Source organism: Stegastes partitus, unplaced genomic scaffold (genome assembly GCF_000690725.1).
Source record: "Stegastes partitus isolate 25-593 unplaced genomic scaffold, Stegastes_partitus-1.0.2 Scaffold173, whole genome shotgun sequence".
Lineage (NCBI taxonomy): Eukaryota > Metazoa > Chordata > Actinopteri > Pomacentridae > Stegastes > Stegastes partitus.
Window position 1 is genome coordinate 519717 of NW_007577904.1, and position 26390 is coordinate 546106.

A 26390-nucleotide genomic window follows, 5' to 3' on the forward strand; every position below is an offset into this window, starting at 1 on the left:
CTGCGTTTTCCAAACTTGGACTGAGATATGTTTACACACATATACACACACTGTGTGTTGTTTATGCGATTTTATTTAGACTAGCTTTGATTTTATGGTGTGGTTCTGTTCTGTTTTTGAAGAGCCATTGCTTTTCAAGAAAAGAAATGAAGCCAGTAGTTTCGTAATTGTCACGTGATTTTGTTAATATAAAAATGTACTTTCCCATTAGGGGTGAAACACGACTGTGATTCACATGAAGAATGGAGAGGTTGTTTGTGACACAGATAGCTCTACGTCTTTCTTGTTCTTGTTTTTGTCTTTTGCTCGTCGTCTTTTTGTTTTGTCTTCTTCCAAACCTTCAGAGACTGGACACATTGCAGGACAAAATCTCTGTTCTTATTAACAAATCCTGCTGTCAGTCAACTATTGTTTCTCTGTATACACACTAGAGACACACATATACACATAAACATCCCAGGCATTTTTTGAGCCATAGACATTGCAGTGCAGACAGTTTGGCTCCAGTTACCTGCTGTGGATGTGTGTTTCACATAAGTTTATGTGAGAGACAAGCCAGAGCTTAAGATGGAGTTTTTTGTGTTTGTCTTCTCCTTGAATAAAGCCGCTGGCTCTCATGGCAGGTGGGAGCATGCACTATGGGCCTATCAGGGTGGTAACCTTCCTGCAAATGTAGAAGGTGCCCAGCCAAGTTGGCTTTGAAGTTGTTGTGAAGTTGGCAAATATTCAATAATAACTGCCTTGCACCCCTTTCACCTGTTTCCCAGATGTTTGCGGCTTGGTTTGCAGCCCTTGGCCTACCTGTGGCGCCGAGACCAAGAGTCTCTGCTCTCGGAGATGATATCATCTGACCTCCGTGCTATCCTCATCAAAGTGGCCGCCTTCGGTGAGTTTGTGTCTCACTCTTTTGTGTCACACCCAGCTGGTGAGTCTCATGTCCCTTCACTTCTGGTCACCCTTTTTCAGTCTCTTTTCACTTTCTCTCAAGGTGCCATGTTGGGTAAGTAGTGTTATGTATGTTATGTATGGAGATCAATGGGACAGAATTTGGATATGTGAGGGATATGAGGCGGGGGACGGGGGGGGGACGGGAGGTGTAACCAGAGAGAAACAGAGAGACAAGCAGAGTAATGCCCTAATCATTAATCTGTGGCTTAGCAGTGATGTTGAGGCTTGTGCCAGCGGCAAAGGTATTGAAGCAGAGAACAATATGAAAAGATAAGAAGCACAGAGGGAGGAGGTGTGAGGGAGGTGCACAGTGGTATTCGGAGGGTGGGTGGAGGGAGGGGCTGGCAGTTGAGAAATAATCACAGGTGATTGCCCTGCACATTAATGCAACCTGTCAATAAGCGGCGCATGTCCCCATTGTGTGTGAGAAACAGTGCTTTCTCTGCTTTTGCACAGCTCAAAATACACGGTCCATGAAGCGAAGATTAAAATCTGGTGTCTCTCATTTACGTTTTTCAACTACTTCAGCGCTGAAGAAAGAGGTTAATGTGGTGTCACCTGCTCTCTACCTGCCTGTTTTGGAGCCCGAGGACAAGAAGCTCAGATTACTGAATAACAGGAGAGACAAAAAAAAAAAGTTTTCTTTTTCTTTTCTTGGGTACATGATGTTAAGATCCCTACCTGTATCTACTTGACAGTGTAGCCGGATCCCCTTTGACAGTGATGCCAGTGATAAATGATAATTATGGCTACAAATGGTTCTTTTTACTCTCAAACTACTCATGGCGATAGATCATCATGTAGACACTGTTTACGTGCTGTTAAGTGCTTGTTGTCACCTTTGGTAGCAATCAGTCGAAAAGGGGTCCACGGCTGACTGATGACCCGCAGAGCAGAGCAGCGCGTTCAGGATATTCTGCATATCTTTCAACGCTGCTCAAATAACCTCTTATGGAATGCACTTGTCAAGCCATTTATCTTTGGTACTTTATTTGCCGGAGCAATTTCTCTTTTTTAATGGCTCTGATAAAGGACGTTTTAGTAATAAATAATAGAACTTGTCAGATGTCCATCAGAGGACAGATGACGTCAGAATCCTTGCTTTTAAGATCTTTTGTTCTGGGGAATTTAATCATTGTTTACTGCTAAAAAAAAATATCGTTTTATACTTGCAGCCAAATGCAACCTAATCCTGCTTTTAATATTAATTGAGCAGTCATACTACCAAATTACCATTCTGAAATAATATGCTTTTAAAGAAAACACCCCACCTTAGAGACCTCAGTCACCCTCTAACCCTGCTACCTCCTCCAAGCTTTCTACCTTAAACACAACTTTGTCTAAAAGCAAATTCTCAACATTTTTTGGAAGATTATAATTAGAAAGGAAAATCACCCCAGGTGCCTTTGAGTGTGTATCTTGGCCTCCCGCTGTAGGTGTTTGTGGGAGCATGTGTGCATGTGTGTTTTGGCTACAGGTAAAAAGAAAAGATCTTATCAGCCCTGACTTCTCACCTGTCCCAAGGCAGTGGTAATTAGAAAGGAGAAAATTGAATAAGGGTGCAAGTGCCCAAGGCATGTTAGGCAGCGCTCATATAATTGCAGCTTTGGAGGGAGCAGGTCTGAGCAGTGAGGTGTGCTGTTTAGGGGAGATTGGGTGACAGAAGGGCGTACCTGGTGGCCTTTGGTGTTTGTGTGTGCGAGAGAGAGGGAGAGCAAGAGAAAGAGATTTGAGGGGATTTACTTGTGCAGACCTGATGCAGAGGAGGAAAAAAAGCACTTTCACAGGGCAAAGGTTAAGTCAGCATCTGAACTGACAGCCACAGGAGCTTATGATATTTTGTGGTTGTATAAAATGACTTTTGTTGAGCTGTTAATAATGAGAGGAATTCAAGATTAAGTTTCCTTCATCAGACAGGTAGAAATTAGTGGTGAATAGATGAATCAGAAAAAAAAAATCTTTCTTTCTTACCTTGGTCACAAATCACTGCAGTGAAGAGACATCTGTTTAAATGCAGGATGATCCTCTAAGTGAATACTGAAGAAGTATTCATTTGTGTGCTGATGGCAGCCTAAAACCACAAAAGAGAGAAAAGAAGATTTTAGTCTTTGAAGATTTCCAGATTGCATGTAGTGAAGTAAGTTCAACTACCTGAGTCTCAGCTCTATGAATGTCAGAAAATGCTCCTAATTAGCCAAAAAGGCACTCCTCTCTACGGGAAATGCATATTTTGTTGGCAAAACTGTCTCTTTGTAATGCAGTATCTCTTGAGCTAAACCGTGGTAATTGGCAATTCCAAAAGCTAGTATTAAATATGCATGTAATTAGTTAATTGATTGATTAGTGCAGGTGTGCATCAGGGCACAGGTTCAGCAGTTAATTGGTCCTCAGCTCCAGAGATAATTGGCATGTGTGAAATCAAGGTCTATCTGCCGAGAAACCTTTTATCTCTGCATGATCTTTTACACTTCACACGAACGTGGCCCTGGTGCTATGAGGAAGGGAATTTATGTCACATATTTGCTTCCACTGATCACCTCAGCACTTGGGGACATTTATTATAATTTAATATATCCTTGAAGGATAATTATTGGTCAAAGACATTAGAGAAAATTTAATAAACCTCTTCAGTATGCAAGGCTGGGCATTTAATATATATATATGTATGTTAAGGAATGTTAGAGCCCAAGCAGAAGATGTTAATCCCTGATACAATACAAGACACACTTTGTTCCTGGAGTTCAGTGTGCTGTGTCTAACCTGGACCAGTTACACTTTTGTTTCAGTCAATCAGCTCATGTTATGTGTTGTAGGCATTTTCTGTACCACAGTAAAGCACCCAGACACTACGATTAAGATGGTTTTAAGGATCTTTCAGTAAATGATGAGTACTTCAGAGTATTGGCTTGTGGTCATGTGTTTTACCTTACAGTCAGGTTTTTGGCTCAGTAATGTCAGGACTTCCGTTAGGTAATACTTGCTTTACATACATATCCTCAGGTCATATCATCAAATTGTTCTTTTTTCCTGTTAACCCAAACAAAAATTAGTTTCCTATCATAAAGTAGAAAGGGATGCAGCCAGCCTTCCCAACGGAGAAGCTAGAATGACCTAAACCTGCACAACACAAAGGTGCTGATGGGTGCTAATGACATATGCCTCACCACCAACTGCTTTCTTTTTTTTGCACTGTGATCCTTCCTTCGAATGACAAGGGTTTTCTTACTTTCTTTCTTTCTTGTTTTTTGGAGCACCAGAAAGTTTTTGTGAGCCCTTGCCAGATTTTTCCACCATACTCTCCATCATTCTCCTGGTGTTCTGCAGCCTACTCCGTCTCCATTACACTCCACTCTTCAGCACTGACAAACAAATCATTGCCGGTTGACATAAAATGCGCCAGTGCGGGAACGTCACCACAGAAACCAGATTTAAAACTTGAGTATACTGTGAAATACAGAGATTTAGATGGCGCTGATAGGCTTAATCAGCCTTGTGTTAACTCATATGACAAGGGCTTGGATGTAATGGATGTTTATTTATAGTAGGAGTCCTGCACCCTTGCTGTCAAAAAATGGATCATTAGTCATTTTTTTGTCAAATAATAGACTAATTGTTTCAGCTCTAACATCAATAAATCATTCATTTACTTCAGAGTAGCATTTCTTCTTCCTGATTTTGCCTTTATGTGTTGCTTCTTTTTAAAAATTTTACTTATTGACTCAGTTTTGGGGTGTTTTACTGCCTTCATTGTATGGCATGTGGTAGACAGATGACAAAAAAACAGGGTCATCGAGAAAGATGCTGATCGTGTTGTGCAACAACTCCTTATTGTTTATGCATGCACAACATAAATATATAGATAAACGAGTAACTCATGAAGGTGCATACCTATACAGTCATTTTATATGCCTGCTGTGTTAGTTACTGCCTGTAACCTTTCCTTGCTAGTTCAGTCAAGCTGAAGCTTTTTTGAACAGTTTGATCTGTGTGGTGGTTAATTTGCACCTAAAGCACTCTTAAATCGTTAAAGAATGATGGACACAAATTACTTTTCTAAATCACTTGCCACACATTGGACCTTAGTTTTAATTTCCCCTAACACTAAAAAATTGGTTAATTTATTTCCATAGGTTACTTTGGTTAGCTTGGAAGTAGCCCCAGTTTCTTCTCTTTGATTTGTTGGAGTGAAAAGATTTCATCTTGTTGTGATTGCCACACAATTCATGCTGCCCATTATTCTGCTCACACACCCTGAATTTCAGATAAGAGCCTGACAAATTTCACATATAACCTTAATCTTATCATCGTTTGTATCGTGCCACTTCCCTCCCCTTCTTTCTTCTTTTCCATTCTGTATTCCTCTGTCTGTCTCGCAAAGATTAGGTGATAGTGAACAGCTATTGTTTTGGCGCGGGTCTTTGAGAGCATTGTTTAAAGGCTGATGCAGCTCACCTACTAGGGAGGAGATGCTTATTTCATCCATTTAAAGGCTAAAATGTTACACATCATGAATCCAATTTTCTCTGCCTTTTCTCTCTGAAGGCAGGGATTAAAGCCGAGCTGTCAGCTGGCACGCCAGATCTTAAGACAACCTGCGGATGTCTGCGATACTGCGCTCAGCTCAGCTCAGACAGTATCTAGAATCTCCCTGCTTTTAATTTGGCATTAGGCTCAGTAAGCAAAATCACAGGCAGTTTCAATTAAATAGGGACCTCACTGCTGTGGGTTTACATGAATCAACTTCTTCGAGGTGGGAAAGGCCAGTTGTGATCGTTAAGTCGTGATTGATTTGATTTCACAGCCATTTTCTATATGGTTAACTTCTGTTGTGTGTTATAATGTGGTGCGTAGAATTACTTTTTTTTCAATAGAAGTTTTTACCATTTTTCCAACCTCATTAGAAAAACTAACTTTATTGTCTAAATGGCTCTCGGTTTCCTGGTAAACCTTTTCTTCCTCCTTAATTTCAACCTCCTAAATGTCGACAGTGTTTTTAAAAAATGCTCTCCCTCATTACTGGACTCCCTGGTTTTAAAGTTCACTGAATTTAATTGGAGTTTTATAGGATAATACGAGGTAAAAAGCCCTTTTAAAGGAGAGCCATTCCTCTCAGTCTCTCTTAGGGAAGCTCCTCTCTCTCCAAAGTGCGGTCTTGCTGTCTCTGGCGGCAGACTAATGGCAGCTTCTAGTGGGCTTATTTGGGTTTAATGTGGCATAATGAGGTTAGGTAATTGGGTTTAGGTCAAGTTGTAAAACAGGTTCAGAGAAGACAGAGATGTGAAGATCATGTAAATGAGTGGTGTTAGATCGCTGAAGGCTCGCACCGGTGGCTCCTCAAAAGATTTCGCAAAGCATGTATTGTACAAGCGCGAGCTCATTCCACACCATCCTCATCGCCAAACAGTTTGAGTAACCTTATGTCAGTCAGGACCATCAATTAAGAAAACACTCATACAAGTGCTAAGTGGTCTTGGGAGAAATGCCTCCACATTAATGCCATCTTTGTAACATTTTATCACTCACTCCTGTCCTCCTCGGTCGTCCTCTTCCCTCCTTGTAAATATCAAATCATGTATCATATATTATTTAAGAGCAGGGAAGTTAATGAACATATTAAAAAACGCGGCATCCCCTCAGCAATTTGGAGCCAATTATTAAAATTTGTTAAAAGGCATGACTAATTAAAGAGGATATTTAAATTGGATTGAATTTTAATGCTTTTTTTTTTTTTCCTCCCTCCTTATTACCTTTGTGGCAGGGTTAAGATGAGAGGATGTTGAGATTAGATATTCTCACACTAATTAAGACCACAGATCCCCTGGGAAGAGAATAAGGGCCCGCTCATTCTCTCTGCCTCCACACTCCGTCTACCCTCCTTCCCCGCCTCCCTCCCGCTGCCGTGGCCCTCCGTCTCTCTCCCCCCGTAGTGCTGGACCACCGGGGCCCGGAGGAGAGACACAGCTGGGATTAAGATGAACCCGGGATGGGATGCGACGTCCTTCCTTCACATCTCCTCTCCCTTCTCACTCGTCTCCCATCCATTGCTCCCCATGGGGCCCCCACGGATGACACATTAACCTTTGAGGTTGTCAGGCCATGAGAGAAGAGACATTCTCACATTACGATTAACTTTGTTCCTTTAATTAAACACATGAACGTGCCGATGAACAGGACCACGTGATGTCTAGGAATAATGGAGCTATATTGGATTTTCGGAGAAATTACTAGGACAATTCAGCAACTTTTTTTCTTACATTGCGTTGGCGTCGCTGTCACAACTGCACATCACTCCGTATAGGTCATCAGTTACATGTTAATGATTATGTCAATCAATTAATAGGCAGCCACAGAAAGAGCAAATGGAAAATGTTGAAGAATAAGATTAGTCTCCACCAGTAACCATCAAGAAGTGGTCCCAGTGATTTGGCCCTCATATTTTCAGATAGCAATCTGGTGTTTTACTAAATATGGTTGCAAGAGCATGGAGCTACATACTTTGGAATTTCCTAAAGTTTAGCATTTTACATCCATGTCCTGTTATGTTTTTATTGTTCCATTCTTTGTAGAAAGCACCTGGTGCTCGAGCCTTTGTTTTTCGTCGGAACAGTGAAGAATGTGCAGTAGGAAAGTGTAGGCTGCGCTCTCTTCTCGAAAGGAGTGACAGGGTGAGACGGAGTTCACTACGGTGCGTTCAGGAACAGGCGTGCAGAAGACAAAATCAGGACTTAGTGTCACAAAGGAGTAAAATCCTCCAGTGCTCGACAACCCATGTTCACCAGTTTCTCCCATTTATTCCTGCTAATGTGTACACAATCCCAAAACTAGACTGATCAGTGTGCTAATTTTCCGTCGAGGTTGTGGCCTAGATTTGGTTATCTTATTGAAAGGGAAGGTGGATGTGGTGAAAAGCAGTTTTATTTCCTTCTAGACGCCTTCTTGGTTGGTTGCCCTTACTTCTTGTTGTTGTTTTCCCATCTGGGGACCACTGGGGAGCCAGGGCCGCTGAGCCTGTATTTTAGGAGTGTGGCACCACTGGGCATGCATACAAAACTCTCTACCACCCTTCTCTTCCCCTTCTTCTTTTTCTCTCCCATGCCTGTGAGTCACTTCCATGCAACCATTTCAGGGGGAAGGGGAGGGAAAAGGCAAATAAACAAGATCTCTTTCCAGAGTTTATGTTCTCAAAGGGAACTCGAAGGTGGTGGTGGTGGGGAGTGCGACGGGCAAAGGGGTGCAGGGGGTCTGTGGCCAGCAATTGAAAACTGTTGCCCTTACCCGGAGAGATCTGTGTACACTACTTGCAAAGTCAAACAAATAGATCCAGGGTGCAGGTTTACGTGTGTGTTTGTGCGACTGCCCGTAAACCTCCCTGCCTGTCATCTTCAATCACTGCTCGCCGTTCCTGATCAGACCTCTCTCTCTTTTCTCTCTCTCTCTCTATCCGTGCGTTTGTCTGTGGTGTTTGTGTGTGTTTTTCTGTCTTTGTGTGTTGCTTTGTGTATATTCGTGTGTGTTTTCCACCACGCGGGTGCCAGGCCTGGATCCAGAGAAGCACTTAGGAAAACCTCTGGCTGACATGGAGCCCTATTTGAAACAGGTCATACATAAACTAGTAGATACTCTGTCACACTGTTAAACTCTTGACTTCAGTGCTCGCATGAATTTCAATGTGTGCCTGATGCCGATGTTGAAAGTTGATGACGGTTATAAAACAATTTATTTTAAATTCAGAATTTAATACTAAAGTGGCATATATCGGCTTCACCTTTTGCAAATCCTGTGATTTAATATAAGAAAAAAAAAATCAGTAATACTAATCAGAATCTTGTACATTATGTGTAGAAATTGGTTTGGGTATTTCTGGCAAAAGGTAAAAAGGTTCAACCCTTTCCATACAGTGATCTTTGGTAGTGACTATATTCAACATATAAAAATGGGTTTTTATCACACATTTTTGATCTTATAGTTGTGGCAATATTAGTTCTATAAATTTTAATTCGTTCGTATAGTTTTTAAACTGCACATTGTATGCAAGATTGGGGTAAAAATTAGTAAACTAAATGAAAAGTGAAAGAAAGAAAACAATGTGTATTTAATTAAGTGTTTAAATAAGATCTTTTGTTCTCACTGAGTAGCTCTCCCAGAAATATGGAGTCCACATTTGCGGAGAAGGAGGTGAATATGAAACCTTCACCCTTGACTGTCCTCTCTTCAAGAAGAAGATAGTTATGTGAGTAAAGCATTACAAACTATTTGCTTTAGAACACAGTTGTGCTTTTTTTCATGTGTGACTGCACTGTGTTGGGAAAGTGATGTATTGTTGTCCGAGAGCATATAGAAAAGTTTCTTGTTTGTTTGTGCAGTGATGCAGCAGAGACAGTGATCCACTCAGCAGATGCCTTTGCTCCAGTTGGCTACCTGCGCTTCACCGAAATGCACACAGAGAACAAAGACAGCGTGAGTCAAACTTCCATGCGCATTACTTCTTCCTCAAATAAGTTCAGCGCTGTTCAATGCTGAATCGATAATTTTACAAGCAAAAGTTTGAGTCGCTTTGGGGTTGATGATTACTTTAAAACTACTCAGGGCAAAACAAATACAAGAACAAAACCCTTTGGTGTCTGATAACTTTGTCGAGGAGGAGAGGAACACGGCACTGCAGGGCAGAGTTCAAATCAACCTCCAGAGGGCCTCTCTCTCTCTCTCTCTCTCTCTCTCTCTCTCTCTCTCTCTCTCTCTCTCTCTCTTACACTCTCTTGCTCTTGGTCTTTCCCTTCATCCCTCGCTCTCTCTCCTCTAGCCCCACATGGCCTACTTTGACGTCTGCAATATTCACTGCAGCCTGAAACTAGACCCAGCTTAATAAACATGTCCGCTCACATTAAGGCGCTTTGCATTCAGGTAGCTGGCTAAGCGGACACAAGCAAGGGTTGCAGGGAGGGAGTAGGAATCGGCTTTTGGTAAATTAGCAGCTGAATGGGGCTTCACAGATGGAAAGAGTGGCAAACATTTTACTTTCCCTGCAAGAACAGACGACTTTAAAATCCTTTGATTATTGTCAGAAAGCTGCGATGGAACCTTGGTACATATTAATGTTTACTTTTAATTACTCTGATCATGGCTAGCGCTGACAGCAAGCGTCCGTTCTATACTGTTGTCTTGAGGGTCACACTGAGGGATCAACATGTCTCCGGGGTAAAAGCGTGTGATTTGCACGCGTGTTTCTTTGCACATCACGCAATAATTTGCACGAGAGCAAGTGCAAGAAAGCGTGTGTTCATATTTGTAGCCTTCTGCATGTATATCCTCATGTTGGTTGGGGGATGGGACTGTTATGGACAGAAAACATACCCCCATCCCACAACCTCCGTGACCCTGCAGCCTCACTCCCTTCGGCTATATATTTTTTTTCACTCCCCACACTCCCACCCCCATCACACAAACGCACGCTCTCACAGCCCCTCTAGCCCCCCCTAGGTTGCCGGAGGAAGAGCAGGGAGAACCAGGGCCTGCGAGAGGAGGGGCAGGGGGGCAACCAGGGGAGAACCTGCCCTGGTTCAGCCTTCTGAAGCTCTTCTCGTCAGGGTGACAGATCTGCGGTGACACCAGCACTAGAGGAAACCGCACTGAGCTCAGGGGGTGGGGATGGACCACCATCATTTGCCCTCCGTTAATGCTAGTCAAGCTATTTTTCATGCTGGCCAGGAGAGAGGGGATGAAGTATAATTAATTTGATTATCATATGGCCTAATGCAGTTGACAGCAGATGAGGGGGGTGAATGAGTGTTAGGCAGGGTGAGGAGGGGCGACGTTGAGGAAATATGAAATATGCATTTAAATGTGTGACGCCCCAGCAGGATTTGGCAGGTAATATGTATGCCTGAGAGAATGGTAATGATTTGTTATTTAAAGAAGTAGCAGAGTGTGGAGGCAAAGTATAAGTAAACAGATGAAAAAAAGTGGTGAAATCCAAAACATGTCTCACCCATCCAGTCATGAGTTTTGACTGACAGCCAGCATGATTGAATCTACAGTATCAGAAAACATCACTCCCTATTCGCCTGAACCACGAATATGTTAGCATGTTGTTTCATATTCATTCACCTTGAAGTTATGTGTGTCTGGGTCCTTGTCATGAAAGACTGACACTCATAGCCCACTTGGTGGGGTATTTGAAAAAGGTTGGCTAATTATACGGCGTTTTGTCTGTCTTTGCAAAAGGCTCTGTGCTCTTTGGTGGGCATTTGGCCTGATGTATTCCCTGTGGTGCTTTATTGCAGGATGTGGTGGCGAGAGCTTTGCCCCATGGTAGTTGTCCTTGCCAGAACGCCATTGACAAGATGACTGAGGAGGTGGAATATGCTGATCAAGCTGAAGACAACCAGCACAAATTTACATCAAATTGTGACCTTAGTTGTCAGCAGGGCCACGGTGAGATTCATTTATTGTGAGACACGCACATACTGACATGCATGCATGAGTGTGTATTTATGTCTGCGCGTGTCAGATGATATCTTTGTGTGGTTTGTGCTCCTTGAATCTGTGTCATGCGGCCAGCATTATGATGCTAGTATTTTTGAATGATTGTTTGACAAGAGCTGTCATTTTAGCTGTGTATTTGTGACAGTCTCTGAATTCATTTCTCCTCCGACATAAACTGCCTATGCATGAATTACTCCTTAAATAGCGTATGCTACGGTGATGATGAAATAAGGCAAAAATGAGGAAAAAAAACACAAGATGCATACTGATTTTGTTTGTTCTAAAAGTTTTGATCAAGCCTCATAAACAAAGGATGACAAACTATTTCTGGTGCTGGCTGCAAGTGCTTGTGGAAATCCAAACTTGCTAACCCTTATTGTATATCTTCCTGCAGACTTTCCTCCATCCTGCTCATCAAGAAGCTCTAGAGGCTATCAGTGGATCTCTGGCATCAGTGGCCTTAAGAGCAAAGACCCTGGGATCCAGGGCCAGACATCGGAGGCTTTCATCCAGCTGCAAAGTAAGAGCAAGTGTGAAGAAGAGCGATCTTGGAGCAGGAGAGTGAAGAACATAGTGTACCAGCATTGTGGACAAACTTTTAAGTAGCACCACTCTCAGGAAAAACACAAGGGTCAACTAGAAAATCATTGTCTGCCTCTCTAAAATCACAAAAGCAAATGGCACACAAGCACACACGAGTGAACTAACCTTTAATAAGCATGTTTTCTTCTATCAAAAAACAAAAAAACCCTACATCTTTGATATGATCAAGGGAAGATGATACATAATTCTTTTATCCAGGGGTGATTTAAGAAGCTCAGTAAAACAAATTCTTAAGGGTCTTACTGTGCTACACTCCTTACTGTAGCCCTTTAAAGAACAATAAAGAGAAACACTTGGGGAAACCTTCTTTGTCCCTTGGGTGTCTTTCTTTCTCCTTGCTGTACTAGCTAAACACACACACACACCAAGAGAAGCAGTAGAGCCTGAGAAGTCGTTCTCTTACTCAGAAGTGCTCGGGCAGCTCAGCAGGCAAACCCGCGTGTCAAAGACTTCGTCCGTCACAAAACACGGCACAGCGAGCTGGCTTCCAAACAAGGACAAAAAAACTTCAAATTAAACCAAACCAAGCCTTTTTAAACATGCACACACACACACACACACACATACACACACACACACACACACACACACACCAAGTACAGGCATGTTGGGTGGGTTATCGTTTTTGCCCTGCAGAAGTTTAAAAGTGCACGCTTTTACAGTCTATCTCTGTCTTTTTTTTTTCTCTCTCTCTTTTTTGATGGAGATAGAGGAGCAAAAGATGAAAAGCATATTTAATGTTTATCGTGGTGCTTGGCTGAACAGCCTTCACAGTGCAGAGACAATATTAAACAAGTTAATATTTAATGAAGAACCTCTTTGTATGAGGGCGAAGTAGTCTGAGACGCTAGTGTTGGCAAAGGAAAAACAAACTTGAAGCTCTTTCAAATGATTGTAGGGAGAAAGGCTTTGCTTTGAGCCCTTGTGCCTGTGTTTGCATCTAAAGCCTACAACATACTGTCTTAGACTGAACTTTACAGAAGGGGACCACCATTACCACTTTAAAGGAATAGATTTCAATGTCAGACCAAAGTTCTAAAATATCCACCTTTTAAATACTATGGTGATAGCATTCAAATAACACTTTGAACAGTTAAGTGGCTATCATGAAGGTGTAGCACAGCTCTAAGCCTGACAGCATTAGATAAACTCAAATAAAATCGTCCCAAACCGCAACTGAATGCAGCCCTAAAAGCAAAAGCCTGAACTTTGACTTTGTTCAGTGGAAATATTGAGTTGCACTGGAAATTGCTGCATCTTGCAATTTCATTAAAGTACAAACAGCTAGAAAATGTTCTTTTTTTTTGGAACTAAATCAAGCTGTTAGTCTCAAAGACCGAGTGGCATGAATTTACTGACCGTTTAAAAGCAAAGTTATAATGGGTCCAAAGGTGGCACTTCTTTTTGCTCACAAACTCGCCAGTTTTGCCCTAATAGAAATGCCAAATTTCTGCCAGTTTTGTTATATGTAGCACACAAAAGCTTTTACCAAAAATGCATATATTCGCTAACATGAGGTGAGGTTATGCTGCTGCTCACTTATAATTCACTGCTTGTTTCCAGGGGAGTTGGACAGCAGAGAGTGGAAGATGAAGAACATTATTCTGGTTCACCTGTATGTGAGGAACATGGAAGACTTTGTTGCACTCAATGCAGTCTATAAGAAACACTTTGACACAAACCCTCCAGCCAGGTAAAGGTGCAAACACATACAGAGGTTTTTTCTTCTCTCTCAGAAAACATGCTAACCGGTCATACATTTAAAACTTGCATTTATTTCTTTTTATTCTCCATTTCAGTAGGTATTATTACAGTACTCACTACAGATATCCTCTTGTTTTCACGTAGAGTGTGTGTCCAGGCACCTCTACCTGCCGGTCAGCTGCTGCAGATGGACTGTCTGCTCCATGACTGGACTGAGCCCCCGGAGGAGGGCTGCTTCCGCCAGAGAGAAGCCCTGCATGTCCAGAGCTTGTCCCACTGGGCCCCAGCCAACATCGGCCCCTACAGCCAGGCCCTCAGGGTAAGTCTCCAACACTCCCAGCAGGGAAACAGGGGATGACTGGTGGGCAGACGTACTGACAGGTTAAATTTGGAGTCAGCCACAAAGGAGAGTGTATGCTTAAGTAAGGCTTATATTTCATGGTGGGCTGCAGTCAAAAGAACAGAATTTATTAAATATAATCATGGGAAACTTAGAAATAATTGGCATTTATATGTGATGAAAAATCATTTGGTTTTGTATTTTTAAATAGAAATTCTATATTTTCTGTTAACAGGCTAATCAATAATTCACCTGCTCATTTTGTCTTGTCAAAAAAATATCCCAAGTGGGGCGCTCTGTTATTATTTTCTGTTTTTTCATGATTTTCTATTCATATTTCATGCTGTTATTCTCATAAACTGGTTACTGATTGAAAACAATATTGCGAGCAGTATAATCATTTTTTTTTGGTGGCACTCAGCCAAAAACAAGAAACATTATTGTGTCACTAGAGGAAGGTGTGTAATGGATTAATGAAGGATAATCAAGGATTAGTTTGCTGAATGATGATCCTTTGCTGGTGATTCTCTGACAGGGCAGTTAAAATGTCTCAGATTACTACTTGGACGTGCGTCTCTTCTGTCTCTGTTTATTTGTAGATGCACACGTGCAGATGCATATGATTGTTGTTTTGTGTAATAGTTTGTCCTCGCCACTACTTTTATGTACACATGAAAATATGTATCCCTTTCATAGTGGGCGGCATGCATCCACTATTGCACTTGTTTGTAAAGCTACAAGTCCAACTTCTTTCATATTGTTTCAAACCCAGAAAGAATGCAGAATTCAAAAGCAGAGCAGAGGAAGTGTGGGCCGTGGTTGCACGGTTGGCTTGGTGTTGTGTTTACCCAGTGTGTATTATATAGGATTACACTTGTCAAGGTACTGTCAACAAGGATAGTGTCCATCTCCTCCACACTGTCCTTGATCCTGCAGCCAAATCCGTCTATGAGTGAGAACATGTGTGGATTAGCCATTCGTTCAGAGCTTGACGGCATATCTCACCAGTGTGTCACTGAAGTTCAGTTTGGATTGCTGAGATGTAACCTACAGAGTCAGGTTTGCTTTTAACATGCCAGCAGTGTTTGATTTCCTCAATGGAGTCTCATTGAGACATGAAATTGAAGTCAGCTGTGTGCATGTGCGATTGCCTCTGGAAAGCAATCTAATCCCTCATTCCTCTAATGATCATTCATATCCAAAGCAATTTGAGAAAACAATGAGAGGAGTTTGCCTGCTCAGAGCTGTGCGCGGCTCTTCATACGACCCCTGCGTGGTCGCTCAATGTGTCTGCTCCTCCTCCACGCTACAATGACTTAATTTGATCAAAAATGTATTAACAACTCTTCAGCACGGCGACAGAGTTTTACATATTGATACAATTAGCCCCTCGCTGTGAGCAAGCATGCAGTCCCACCCCTCCTCTCACCAGTCACACGTTGACTCTTAATGGCAATTTTCCTTGGTGACTGTTGCTGTGTGACACCATGGCGACAGGGCTCTGGCAACAACAGAGACAGAAAAGCTGTTGTCTGAGGCCAAGTAACCTAAAGCCCTTGCCATTTACTGTCTATGGAACTGAATTAGTAAGTAACAGAAGGATCCAGCTATACGAGAGAGTTGAAAGCACGGCTGAACTTGAAATGTCTAAAGCAGGAATTTGTGAACTTGATTATTTCCAGAGAATGTAGTCAGATCTGTGCAGCAGAAAGGTTTTAGTGATGATGATGGCTTTAAAGAGGCAGTGAGTTGATCCTTTAATGGATGAATAAAATTAAAATTTAGCAGCCTTTGTTGAGCAATTCTGGGTAAGTGTTTACTTTATTGTTCCTTCCTCTGACAGAACACAGTAATGCTAACCATCTGGATGTAGTGCAGTCAAACAGGGCTAAAAAGCTGATCAATGTCCAGCTATATTGGGACCTGTTTATCCTTTTGACAAGTGTCCATTGGTTTTTTGAAGGACAGCACATGGCTACTGACAGATCATGGCAGTCTGGCCCTGCAGGACTTAAGTACAGAAGGACTCCACATCAAGGGCTGGTAGTGGTGGAGGTATAGAGGAACAGCGTAACAGATTGGCATGTGATGGATGCTGGACCTTCAAACTCCATCCATGTATTCATCTGTCTGCTTGGCTTGTCATGTCTCTCAGCTTCAGCTCTCGGAAATGGCAAGCTGACTGAATGTCGACTTGGCCTGGCGAGCTGACAGATTCAGATCTGACTTGATTTAAAGAATTAGTTAACCTTTATAATGTCAAAGCTGGGGGCCTCTTGGTGTATTGTATATTGATATATAATATGGCGTCAGTTTAGGCGAAAGCCGTAAGCTATAAAGACGAAAACAGGAATTTTAATTTATGTTTTGTTTCCACTCTGGTTCATTTTGTTCTTTACCTGATTGACGTGCGTTTAGAGGTTGCAATAACAGTAATATGTCTTATAGTACAATCATATCAAATCATCTGTCTGCGTGGTACTATCAAAGTTCTTGTCACTAATTGTTTTGTTTTGCTGTCTTATTTATCAGATCTAATGCAAATGTAGCTGTCATTTGTTTGTAAACAATTTGCATAATCTAATTAAGATAAGAGAAATGTCACTTTTATTACAGCAATCATTTTATTAAAAACAAAGGATGTGCTCAGACATCCATTTTCGTCGCAAAACATTAAAACAAATGCTCTCATTACAACGAAAGCCAAGTAATGGCATGCTTTTAAAAGAAATAAAAGTTATTGCTGCAGTTTCTGTCGGTTGTTTCTTAGAAGGAGCTTTTAAACAATTCTGTTGCATTAACATAATAGCAGGACAAAAAAAAACCTACATCTGTGTATGTGTGTGTGAGTTTTTTGTAGCCAAAAATGTTCCACGTTTTTACATGAAAATGTACTAACAAAAGATTGCACTTATTAGTTCCAAGATGGATTAAATTAGCTAAAGTCAAAGTTAGCAACAGGGCTCTGAAACTGCTGGATGTTTCTTCCACGTGTATTTAAATTAATGCTGCCTGTTCGGTCACATTCCCTTTGGAGCCAGATTTACAGAGGCAAACACAATAGCCAAACCAGGTCTGAATAGAAAGACTATCAGTTGAATGGTTGTTAAACATCTCCTCTTTCCTGTTAAGGTAAGTGGCTCACCCCTGGGATATTTGCCGGGAAATTATACTCACTGATCAGATTCTGCGGGGCGTGTTTGGGGAGCTGACTGCGCTAGCCTCAGGTTGCTGGTGAGCGCTAACCCCCTTGCCTCGTTCCCCTAATTGTGAGTGACAGTCAATATTGCGGAAGATTGTCTTGCACAAGCCCACGATAGGATTTGCATTGGATTTTGGAAATTGTCAAAGTGGACTGTGAGGCATCAGGAGGGAAGTGGAGCTGACGCTGCCAATTAGCATCAAAGGGAGGGGTGTGTTGAGGCAGGCGGTAGAATTTGAATAATCTTCTTACAAGAGTCTAAATGTCTAAAAACAATGGTCTGAACTTTGTCTGGCCCTTTTGATGAAGAGTTAGGAGGTCAGGCGCCGTCATGGTGAGTTTGGACCACCCATGATGTTGGACTGAAGAGAGAATGGCTCAAAGAAAAGCATAGGTAGAAGTTTCACGTTGGCTTGTGTCAAGTAGTAAACAGGGTGCAGTAGCAAATGTTGTTTTAGGTCAGTTTTAACATAATTGAAAAAAGAATTACAGGAAACATAAGGTTAGCGAGATGGGAATGAAATGTGATAAAGATTTCCAAACTCTGAATTAAACATAGACTTTCTGGTGTGACTTGTGGCTCACAAGAGCATCCCAAAGAAAACCCGTTTTATCCTGTCAGTCTCCATCAGTGTTTTAAACCAAACATACTATATATTACAGCATTGTCCAATAGAAAAGCAAGCAAAAAAAAAAAAAAAAGTTTTATGGTTTGTTCTCACTCTGAATATTTCACCACAGTAAAAGAGCCAACATGCAAAATTCAGCAACCCCACCACATCAAATCTCCCCCTCCCCGACTTCCCCCAAACTTCCTCAGCCTACATCTAGAGACTACAGCTACCTCAATTACCACAGAAGAGTAATTAGCCAAAAAACTGTGTGTGTGCATGCATCTGCGTTCGGGGAGGTATTCATGCAGCACGAACAGATTAATTAGGACATTTAACTTCATTTCTAATACAACAAAATTAATCCCATAAAATATGAGGGATCTCGGAGGAGGTGCCTGTCAGCATCTGACGCCTCTCCCCTGTTTGCCATAATCTATTAAAACCTTGCTTTTATCTCACCTCTCTCCTGTCATACTTTATGGATTTTTTCATAAACATGGCCCATACTTCATAAATGTCTCAATTTTCTAGTCTATTAACATTACTTCAAAAGCGCTTGATAAAAGAGGAGGGCATGCGTGAAATAATGCACCAATAATACGAAACGCTGGAGGCTAGAACAGTAGGGGCGGCTCTCCGGCGTGCACACTCAGACAATGCAAGGGATGTTATCAACTTTAATAAAAGAACAAATGATCACTTCCAACTAAGGAGGAGGGGAGATGAGGCAGGGAGGAAGGGGTGGGGCCAGGAGGGGAACAGTTGTCGAGTAATTGAGTCGATGAAAAATGAGGTCTTGAAGGCTCAGCGATTTGAGCAGTCATGAGATTGAAGGCTACTCAAAGCGGCGGTGTTCTTTAGCACGTGTAGTTACTTGCTCCTAGTTGCAGCGGAGGATGTTAACACAGATTTGTTTTGCTTTTTTTTTTTTTTTCCTTTTCATTTCACGTAAGACGCAAGCAGAAAAGCCTGGTTATTTTTCTTTCCTGAATGCCTGAATTGTGTGCAATGAGTTGAACCTTTTGTCTGGAGAGAGCCAGAAAGGTTTTGACTGACAGTCAAGCTTCACCTCAGAGCTTTTCCCCAGCGAGCATTGATTCAGTTCCTGTCTCTGTGCATCACCTGAGTCTGTCTCTGTAGGCTTTACTCATCCTACCCAAACACCAGGGTCAACTGTCTTCACTTGAATTGGACACACACGAAACACACTGATCAAACCCAGTAAGACCTTACCACTGTGGCATGTCGGCTGTATGCCCCGAGGCCAAGTCTTACAAGGACACACACAGACACACTCATACACCTGTGTGCTCTTTGTGATAGGCTCTGGCTGTGTGACAAGGTAAACTGGTTTGGTCATTAAAAAGAGTCACGGGTGACTCGCTGCAATACACTCATGACTGACAGCAGAGGTGTATGACATTCAAACCACACTCGCTGACATGCAAATAGATAAAGATGTATGCAAAGACAAACAAAGCAGGCGATTGAGTGTACACACATTATCTCAAACCATCAGCACATTCAAGCCTAAATATTTGTTGACACATGTTGTTAAATGTTTGCTTGTACACCCACAACATGTATGTGTACTGGCTTATATGAGAGACCAGGACTTCCTTCCCCCTCCTCTGATGTAGCTCCGCATCCCGAGAAATATATCTGCTCTGACACATGGTCATAGCTTCGTCTTGGGACAGTGCTGGAGCTACTGGACGGGGGATGGGCCCTTGTGCTTCTCAATGTGTACACATATATGTGAGAGGTCAAATCAGACCACCTTTTTAATCTGATGAGGGGGCAGTTTTATGGGGAAGTGGTAGACGGCAGCAAGGGTAATTATGTTCCTTCCAGCGCTACCCTCCTCGGCCTCTGTCCCCCCCCTTCTTTTCTCTCCTGCTGTGACCGCGTGGAGGTTGACCTGCCATGGCAGTAGTCATTTTCAGAAGGCAGAGCGTTCCCTACATTCTCCTGTGCTGCTGCTGCTGCTGCTGCAGCACCACGTGGGCACAGGCTGGTATCAGCTTGTACCAGGCGAGGACAGGGGAAGGACTGGATCTGTCAGAGTACATCGGCTCTCAGGCGGTCGCGTTCGCAGGCGCTGTGCCTCTGCCTCGGCCCCTGCCACACTCCCACTCATTAATGGGCCCGGCCCTGACAACTGATCCTAATTGCCTTTGAACAGCTCTTCATGTATTATTGGTGCCTGACTGCCTTGGTTCATGTCAACAAGCAGTGGGAAGCAGGGACAGGATAGCCAAAGCCATCGTCCCTCTTTCGCTTTCATGCACATAGTGTACAGACAAACATGAGGAGATGCATCTATAAGTATTTACACATTGTGTGCATGTACACACAGTTTGTTATGTACCACCACAGCGATCTCCCTCAAGAATCTGGGGCTGAGGTCTGTGCAAAAGTCAGTTACCTTTGCAGAATTACAAATAACTTCACCTTGTGTGAAAAGCGTGATGTTATTTTTGCGTCCGCATGTAGGGAACGTACCAGAACATTTGATGTTATGTAGATTAATGTTATCAGTTCTGGTGTATGAATATGATTCTATTTGATAAATGGTGGAGTGCTTTTTAATTTGAGAGAACCACATGCTTACACCAGTGCGTGTATGTGTGTGTGAATGTGGCTGCATCCTTGTTTGCTTCTCACTTTGTCACTGCTGATGAGCGGCGGAGGGGTGAATGGTTCAGAGACATCAAGAAGGCATCTGAAAAGCGTCATGTAAAGATCCCACCACCGCAGACATCTGCCAAGACACTCGCGCTATTACAATTGCAATCACAAACACTCAGTCAAAACACATCAATTATTTGTAGTCCCATGTGTGAATTATTACCCCATATCCAACTATTTACTTCCCATTTCACCCCTCTATTTGAATACAGAAAAAAGGAAAGGTGGGGTGGCTCGGCTTTTTATTTGTGGAATGAAATAACTGAATACCAAATGCATAGATAAAAAGCATAGCGGCGTGTCCTGTCCACTCCCATCACTGTCTGAGAGAGGAGAGACGTATGACCATCCCATTACTATGGTAACTAGCCACTATATTCAGAGCTGCCCGGGTGTGTTTCTTCCCCCTGCAGTGACGAGAGGGCATAGCTGACAGGGCCTACACAGACTCACAATACACTCGCGCGCACAAACACACAGACAGGGAGGGTCGAGAAGAGATTTCTTGTGAAATCTACACGTGTGGCAAATATAGACAGAACAATACAGGGGCCAACACCCACACATGCTAGAGTGGTGACATGCAGACACTAATAGGGAACATCATTAGGAAATGTAACCCCCCTACCTTGTCAACATTTTACTTTTACCCGGAATCTTATATCCAAAACAAGAGGTGAAAAAAAACATGAATCTAGCAGAAATAGACTTTAATTAAACTTTGGCAAATTGGTTTGAACGGAGTACAGTTGTGTAACATTTTATAGAATGCTTTATTAACACACCATAGATGTAGTAACAAAAAAAAAAAAGAAAAAAGAAGAGATTGAGGTTACCGACAAACACAAGACTTTTTGTTTAACACTGTAACCAACCCAGACTGAGAGGCTGTTAGTAATAGCTTGTTAGTGCAGCAGATTCACCTCATGTTTCTTGGGGTGTTTTTTTGGGGGTTTTTTTACGACACCAGTGCTATTGTGGATTTTTGTGATTATTACGGATGTGTTTCTGTGATTCCACCAGTTGCACACATTAAAAGCAGCAGTCAGTGGGTAGAAATGATTATTACATTCACATGCAACACTGTGGTAGCATTGCCACCTTGTTTTCATTTAATGAGGTTTTTCAGAAAAGACTTCGGTGTTTCTTTTAGTTGTGGCCTCGTGCTTCATCGTAAATTTCACACAAAACTATTCATCTGGGTACTAACTTCTAACCTGGTTCATTTATTTTTCAAATGGCATTGTCATTGCAGCTTTGCTCAGGTAAAAGCTGCTGCAGATAAATAATATTTAGCCTCCTGTTTTGTTTTTTTTAAGGTATGTCAGCATGTTCTCTTTTATTATACGTTCATTATTGATACACAGATAATGTAATGAAGTCGAGATGTTGAAGGTTCATTCACTAGAATACAGACCACACAATATTTTCTTCATGTCAAAATTTATTGAGCTGAAATTAATACACAGACAAATAATATTGCTTCACCAGCGATTCCATACATTTTAAATAAGAACATTGTATTTTATCAGTTTGCAACATAATGTCATTATTATTTCTTTTGCATCGATTCAGTAAAATATTATTTTTTTAATAAATCCAAAGTGGATATAAGCCAGTGTTTCTCCGGTGGATAATCTTTCCCTTCGGATTTTTTATTTTTTTTTGCCATTTATATTTAATTACACTTGACAGCTGGGTTGGATTTTTTGGTTTTTGTTGTTAAAATAAACATAAAAGAAACACTTGTGTAGATGTTGCAGTAAAATCTCCAAACTGTTTATTATAGCTTTTTTTTTTTTTTTTTTGTCTTTCACTCCTGATTTTTCTTCATCCGTTTTCCTGCATTTCACTGGTGGAATTTATGGGTTGCTTCTATGAATATTTTTACTCCCCCCCCCAAAAAAAAAGAAAGGAAATGAAATGAAGAAAATCCAAGGAGACTCCGATGCTGTCTAGCCAGCCTGTCCACGGTCTGAGCGGACTTTATATGTACACCGCGTTTGCTGATGCTCTAGTGGCCCGTTTTAATGCAGCCATACTGCCATCTGTTGAAGTGAAGAGGGACTACATGTCTTTTGCATTTTCTGCACCATCTTTCTGTGTCAGTCTGTCTTATATATTTTTTTTGTCTGCCTGTTTTTCATCTTTCATTTGTGAACTACATGTTGTGTCTGTTACAAGCAATGGAGTATCAACAGGGAAGACCTGGTGGGTGCTTTATGTGCTCTTTATGAGGACCAGTTTGAGTTTTATACAGAGTAAAGGCATTCAAATTCGTTCAAAGGGAGGGGGTTAAGGGTTAAGATTTGGTTTTAGATTCTAATCAGGTCTAGTTGAGGCCAAGGGTTGAGGTTTGGCACCTAGTTGTGATGCTTAAGGTCAGGATCAGGGACGAGGGAGTGCGTTATGTCAATGAATGTCCGGCAGCTTCATGTGGCACAGGCTGATTTATTAAGAATATTCACACTGTCTTTTGCTCAATAGATATTTCCTTCTGTGGTCCTATCCAGCATATAGCAGACTCACTCAACTGCACTTCACTACTGACAGTTTGGCTTTAATGGTTGTGCCACAGCATTTTCTTTTGACATAATTCCTTTGTGCCCAGGTTAAGTTGGTTCTTCTCTGACCAGCCAGACTAAGAGATGGAGCTTCACAAAACAGAAAAATATGAAAAGACAGAAGAGACGAGGTGGTCACAGCTGGGAAGGGAGAGAGAGAAAAAAAAAAGAAAAACGGGGGATGAGGGTTGCAGTTTCAGCATCATTCAATCAGACAACATGCCCCTCAGCTGAAACAGCGAGACCCTCCCCGATTCTCTCGAATTAGGGAGATTAGCAGGAAAGCGCATAATGCAGGATGATGGAATTTGTCATAATTTGCATTGTCCTGGAAAGATTCGGCTTGATAGAGCAATGCATGGAGGGGCTTGTCATGTCCCACGGGCAGGTCATAGAGGAAGCTTGGCAGAAATGATTTTTGCGATATGTGCATCAGTCGTAAAAGCCTCACAACCAATTTGTCAAAAAATGTGAGGTCGGGACAGTTGAAGGCAGCAGGGCATTTTGCCTAACGCAATGAAAAACCATGCCCCTCCATCACTCTTCATTCACAGCCCCGCTCTGGTGTGGCACAGTACTCCACAGCACAAGACAATTTCATTACATCAGCTTTGGGTATTTGTTATGTTTTATTTGACCGTATTTCTTTATTTTAACATCATTACAGCAACAGTTAATTTACACAACAAAAACATATCAAATTGTACCAAAACCAGTTTTATTTTATTGATTTTTTTTTTCTTGCGACGGTGGAAAGATTTATTTATTTATTGGTTTATTCGTGCCTGTTGACATTCAGATGTGCCTCCCTGAGCATCCGGCACTCAGACTCCTCTGACCTTGCTTATAGGACTGAGTGGCAGCTCCTGACCAGCATAAAGTTGACCAGAGCTGACACGGCAGCGTTACTTTTCCACACGGTTCAGTGTCTGTGGAGTGGGCATGTCGAGGGCAGACATAATAGGCAGAAAAGGAAAATACACATGAGAAGGTGGGGGGTTGGGGAAAGGCCAGTGTCCCTCAGACTGACCACACATCGCCTCAACAATGGCTCATTATGCTTATTAAATTTTGAGTATTCTTCTAAATTTCTCAGTGTCATAATTGTGTGCTTTGAACGTGTGCTTATCGTTTGTTTTCCGAATAAGTGTGCAATCTTAGACCTGGGAGAATGCGTTCAGAAATGCCTTATACTTGTCTTTCTTTGTGCACTTCATACGGCTATTTATGTCGCCGTTTAAGTAACACTGATGTTGTGTGACAGTTGAGCATACAGGGGTTAGGCTCAAACTGGAGCACAAACAGGAAGAAAAAAAAAATAGAGATAGTCGGAAAAAAAAGAGAGGAGGGAATTAAAAAAAAAAAAAGGCAAATATCTTCCCCTCTTCCCATGAAGCCTTAAATGAGAAGACTAACATGGTGAAAGATTCTGTAGAAGGGAGAAAGGTTGTGGTTCTCCTGAAAGGTTTGTATTTGTAGAAATGAGGTGTCAGAAGAGGCAGGATTTCCTCAGGGCGCGGCACAACATGAGCCCATTTCTTATCATTTCCCACTCCCAGACGTGATCTGCTTTGAATTCACTAATGCTGAAAGAACCCCACAGACTTGAAGCCAGTTCAAGATGAAATCACAGCACACATCCCTGACAAACTGCCATCCACCACACAAGGATTAAACGGTCGTTGCATATCAAATCCCCGCCAAAAAGCAGAAATAATATATGCACTTAAATACATTCAATAAAACTTCAACCTCAGTTTTTTGATCCCCACATTTTGAACTATTTTGAGCTGTTTGCCGACCCTAAAATATTAAAGTAAAGAGAAAAATTGCTAAAGAGAAAGAAAGAGTCGAGGCAGATATTTAGAAATTTGTCATGTAAATTAAGAATGTTTCATAAGGGATTAAAGTAAACCAAAAAGTGCCCCATTTAAAGTAAAGTATCGCTTATATATCAAGTTTCAGACGGCTCCAACCATGTAAATACAGCATCCGTGGTTTGAATCTGGTCTAGTGCTGCTTAGGCATCATTTTGTTTCTTTAACATTTTGTCTATATTGCCATTTTAATAAAAGCATATGACTTTCAAAAATCATCCATTTTACGTCTGTGATGGAAAGCACTGGCCTGGAGCTCTTGAAGATGCACTGACTTCCCTTAGTCCATGGTTAGGCTGTAAACAGCACTCAAAACATGCAGGGACATTTCAATAAATGGACATATCACAAATTAATTACATTTGGCATTTAATGACTCTGTTGCAGCGGATACTGTTCTGCCATTAGCCTCTTAGCTTGGTTACATGTGTCTTTGCATAAGAGAAAAGTTACACCACACTAATCTAACCTATTTTACACATTTTGTATTATCATTTTCCTGGTTAAATTATGCATGAGGTCTCAATGGGGAGAAATGTGACCATTAGCATATCTGATAGGAGCGATGGAGCACTTTTCCACCTCTCTCTGTCCTTGGAACCAGGCAGAAAAACCTGACTGTTCGTCAATACCAGGTCATTTTATCCAGGCCGGCCTTGTTCATCTATACCATTCCAAGGCTCTGCTAATGACACTCGGAGACGTCCTCAACACGATGGGGGCCCAGAGGGCTCCAACACCAATGTGAATATAGTCTAGCACTGTCTGGTCATCTCTGGAAGCCCTTTGACAAAAACTGCAATTAGAAACACCTCAGACACACCAGACAGAAATGAGACACTGTTAAGGGTTGGAAGCAGACACAGCCAACCGCTTCCTGGGTACATTTACATATATGTTACTGTCGGCACCTCGCCGAGATGGGAAGGAAGAATGTCTTTGAGGATGGTGACCTTTGGACATGTCATTGGGTTTATTAGAAAAAACATGGTGTTTTAACCGTGGAATAAAGGTCAATAAAATACAAAAGCAATAACAGCCTAGCTTGTATTGAGCACAAAGAGAAAGAGCGTCTCCTCAGTCGTTAAGCTATTTGGAAGCATGTTTGGCTTAGAGATTGTTAAGAAATGGTTTTAAAGTTAGTGTTGAAGTTGATTTTTTATTACGAGGGCTATTTGAGATACTGTGGTTCACAGCTTTCCTGTTCAAACTAAGAATCATTTTGTTCTTAAACATGGAGAAAAGACTAGACAACTATCTGCATTTGGACCAGGTGACGAACCTTTAATCATATTTTAATCAACTTTTGAATTATCTCAGGATATATTAAATATTATGAAGTAATGAAAGAACAGAAATAAACCA

At 41.7% G+C, this 26390-nt stretch overlaps 1 protein-coding gene across 1 annotated transcript in view; it reads left to right on the top strand.

Annotated features, from left to right (window-relative positions):
• Nucleotides 1-26390, top strand: part of dph6 (diphthamine biosynthesis 6) — a 58856-nt gene that overhangs the window by 18126 nt on the left and 14340 nt on the right. The window contains exons 5-12 of the mRNA XM_008279862.1: nt 768-886; nt 8484-8545; nt 9084-9178; nt 9312-9405; nt 11229-11379; nt 11825-11950; nt 13597-13726; nt 13882-14056. Coding sequence (XP_008278084.1) covers nt 768-886; nt 8484-8545; nt 9084-9178; nt 9312-9405; nt 11229-11379; nt 11825-11950; nt 13597-13726; nt 13882-14056 — 952 coding nt within the window. The remainder of the gene's footprint in view (nt 1-767; nt 887-8483; nt 8546-9083; nt 9179-9311; nt 9406-11228; nt 11380-11824; nt 11951-13596; nt 13727-13881; nt 14057-26390) is intronic.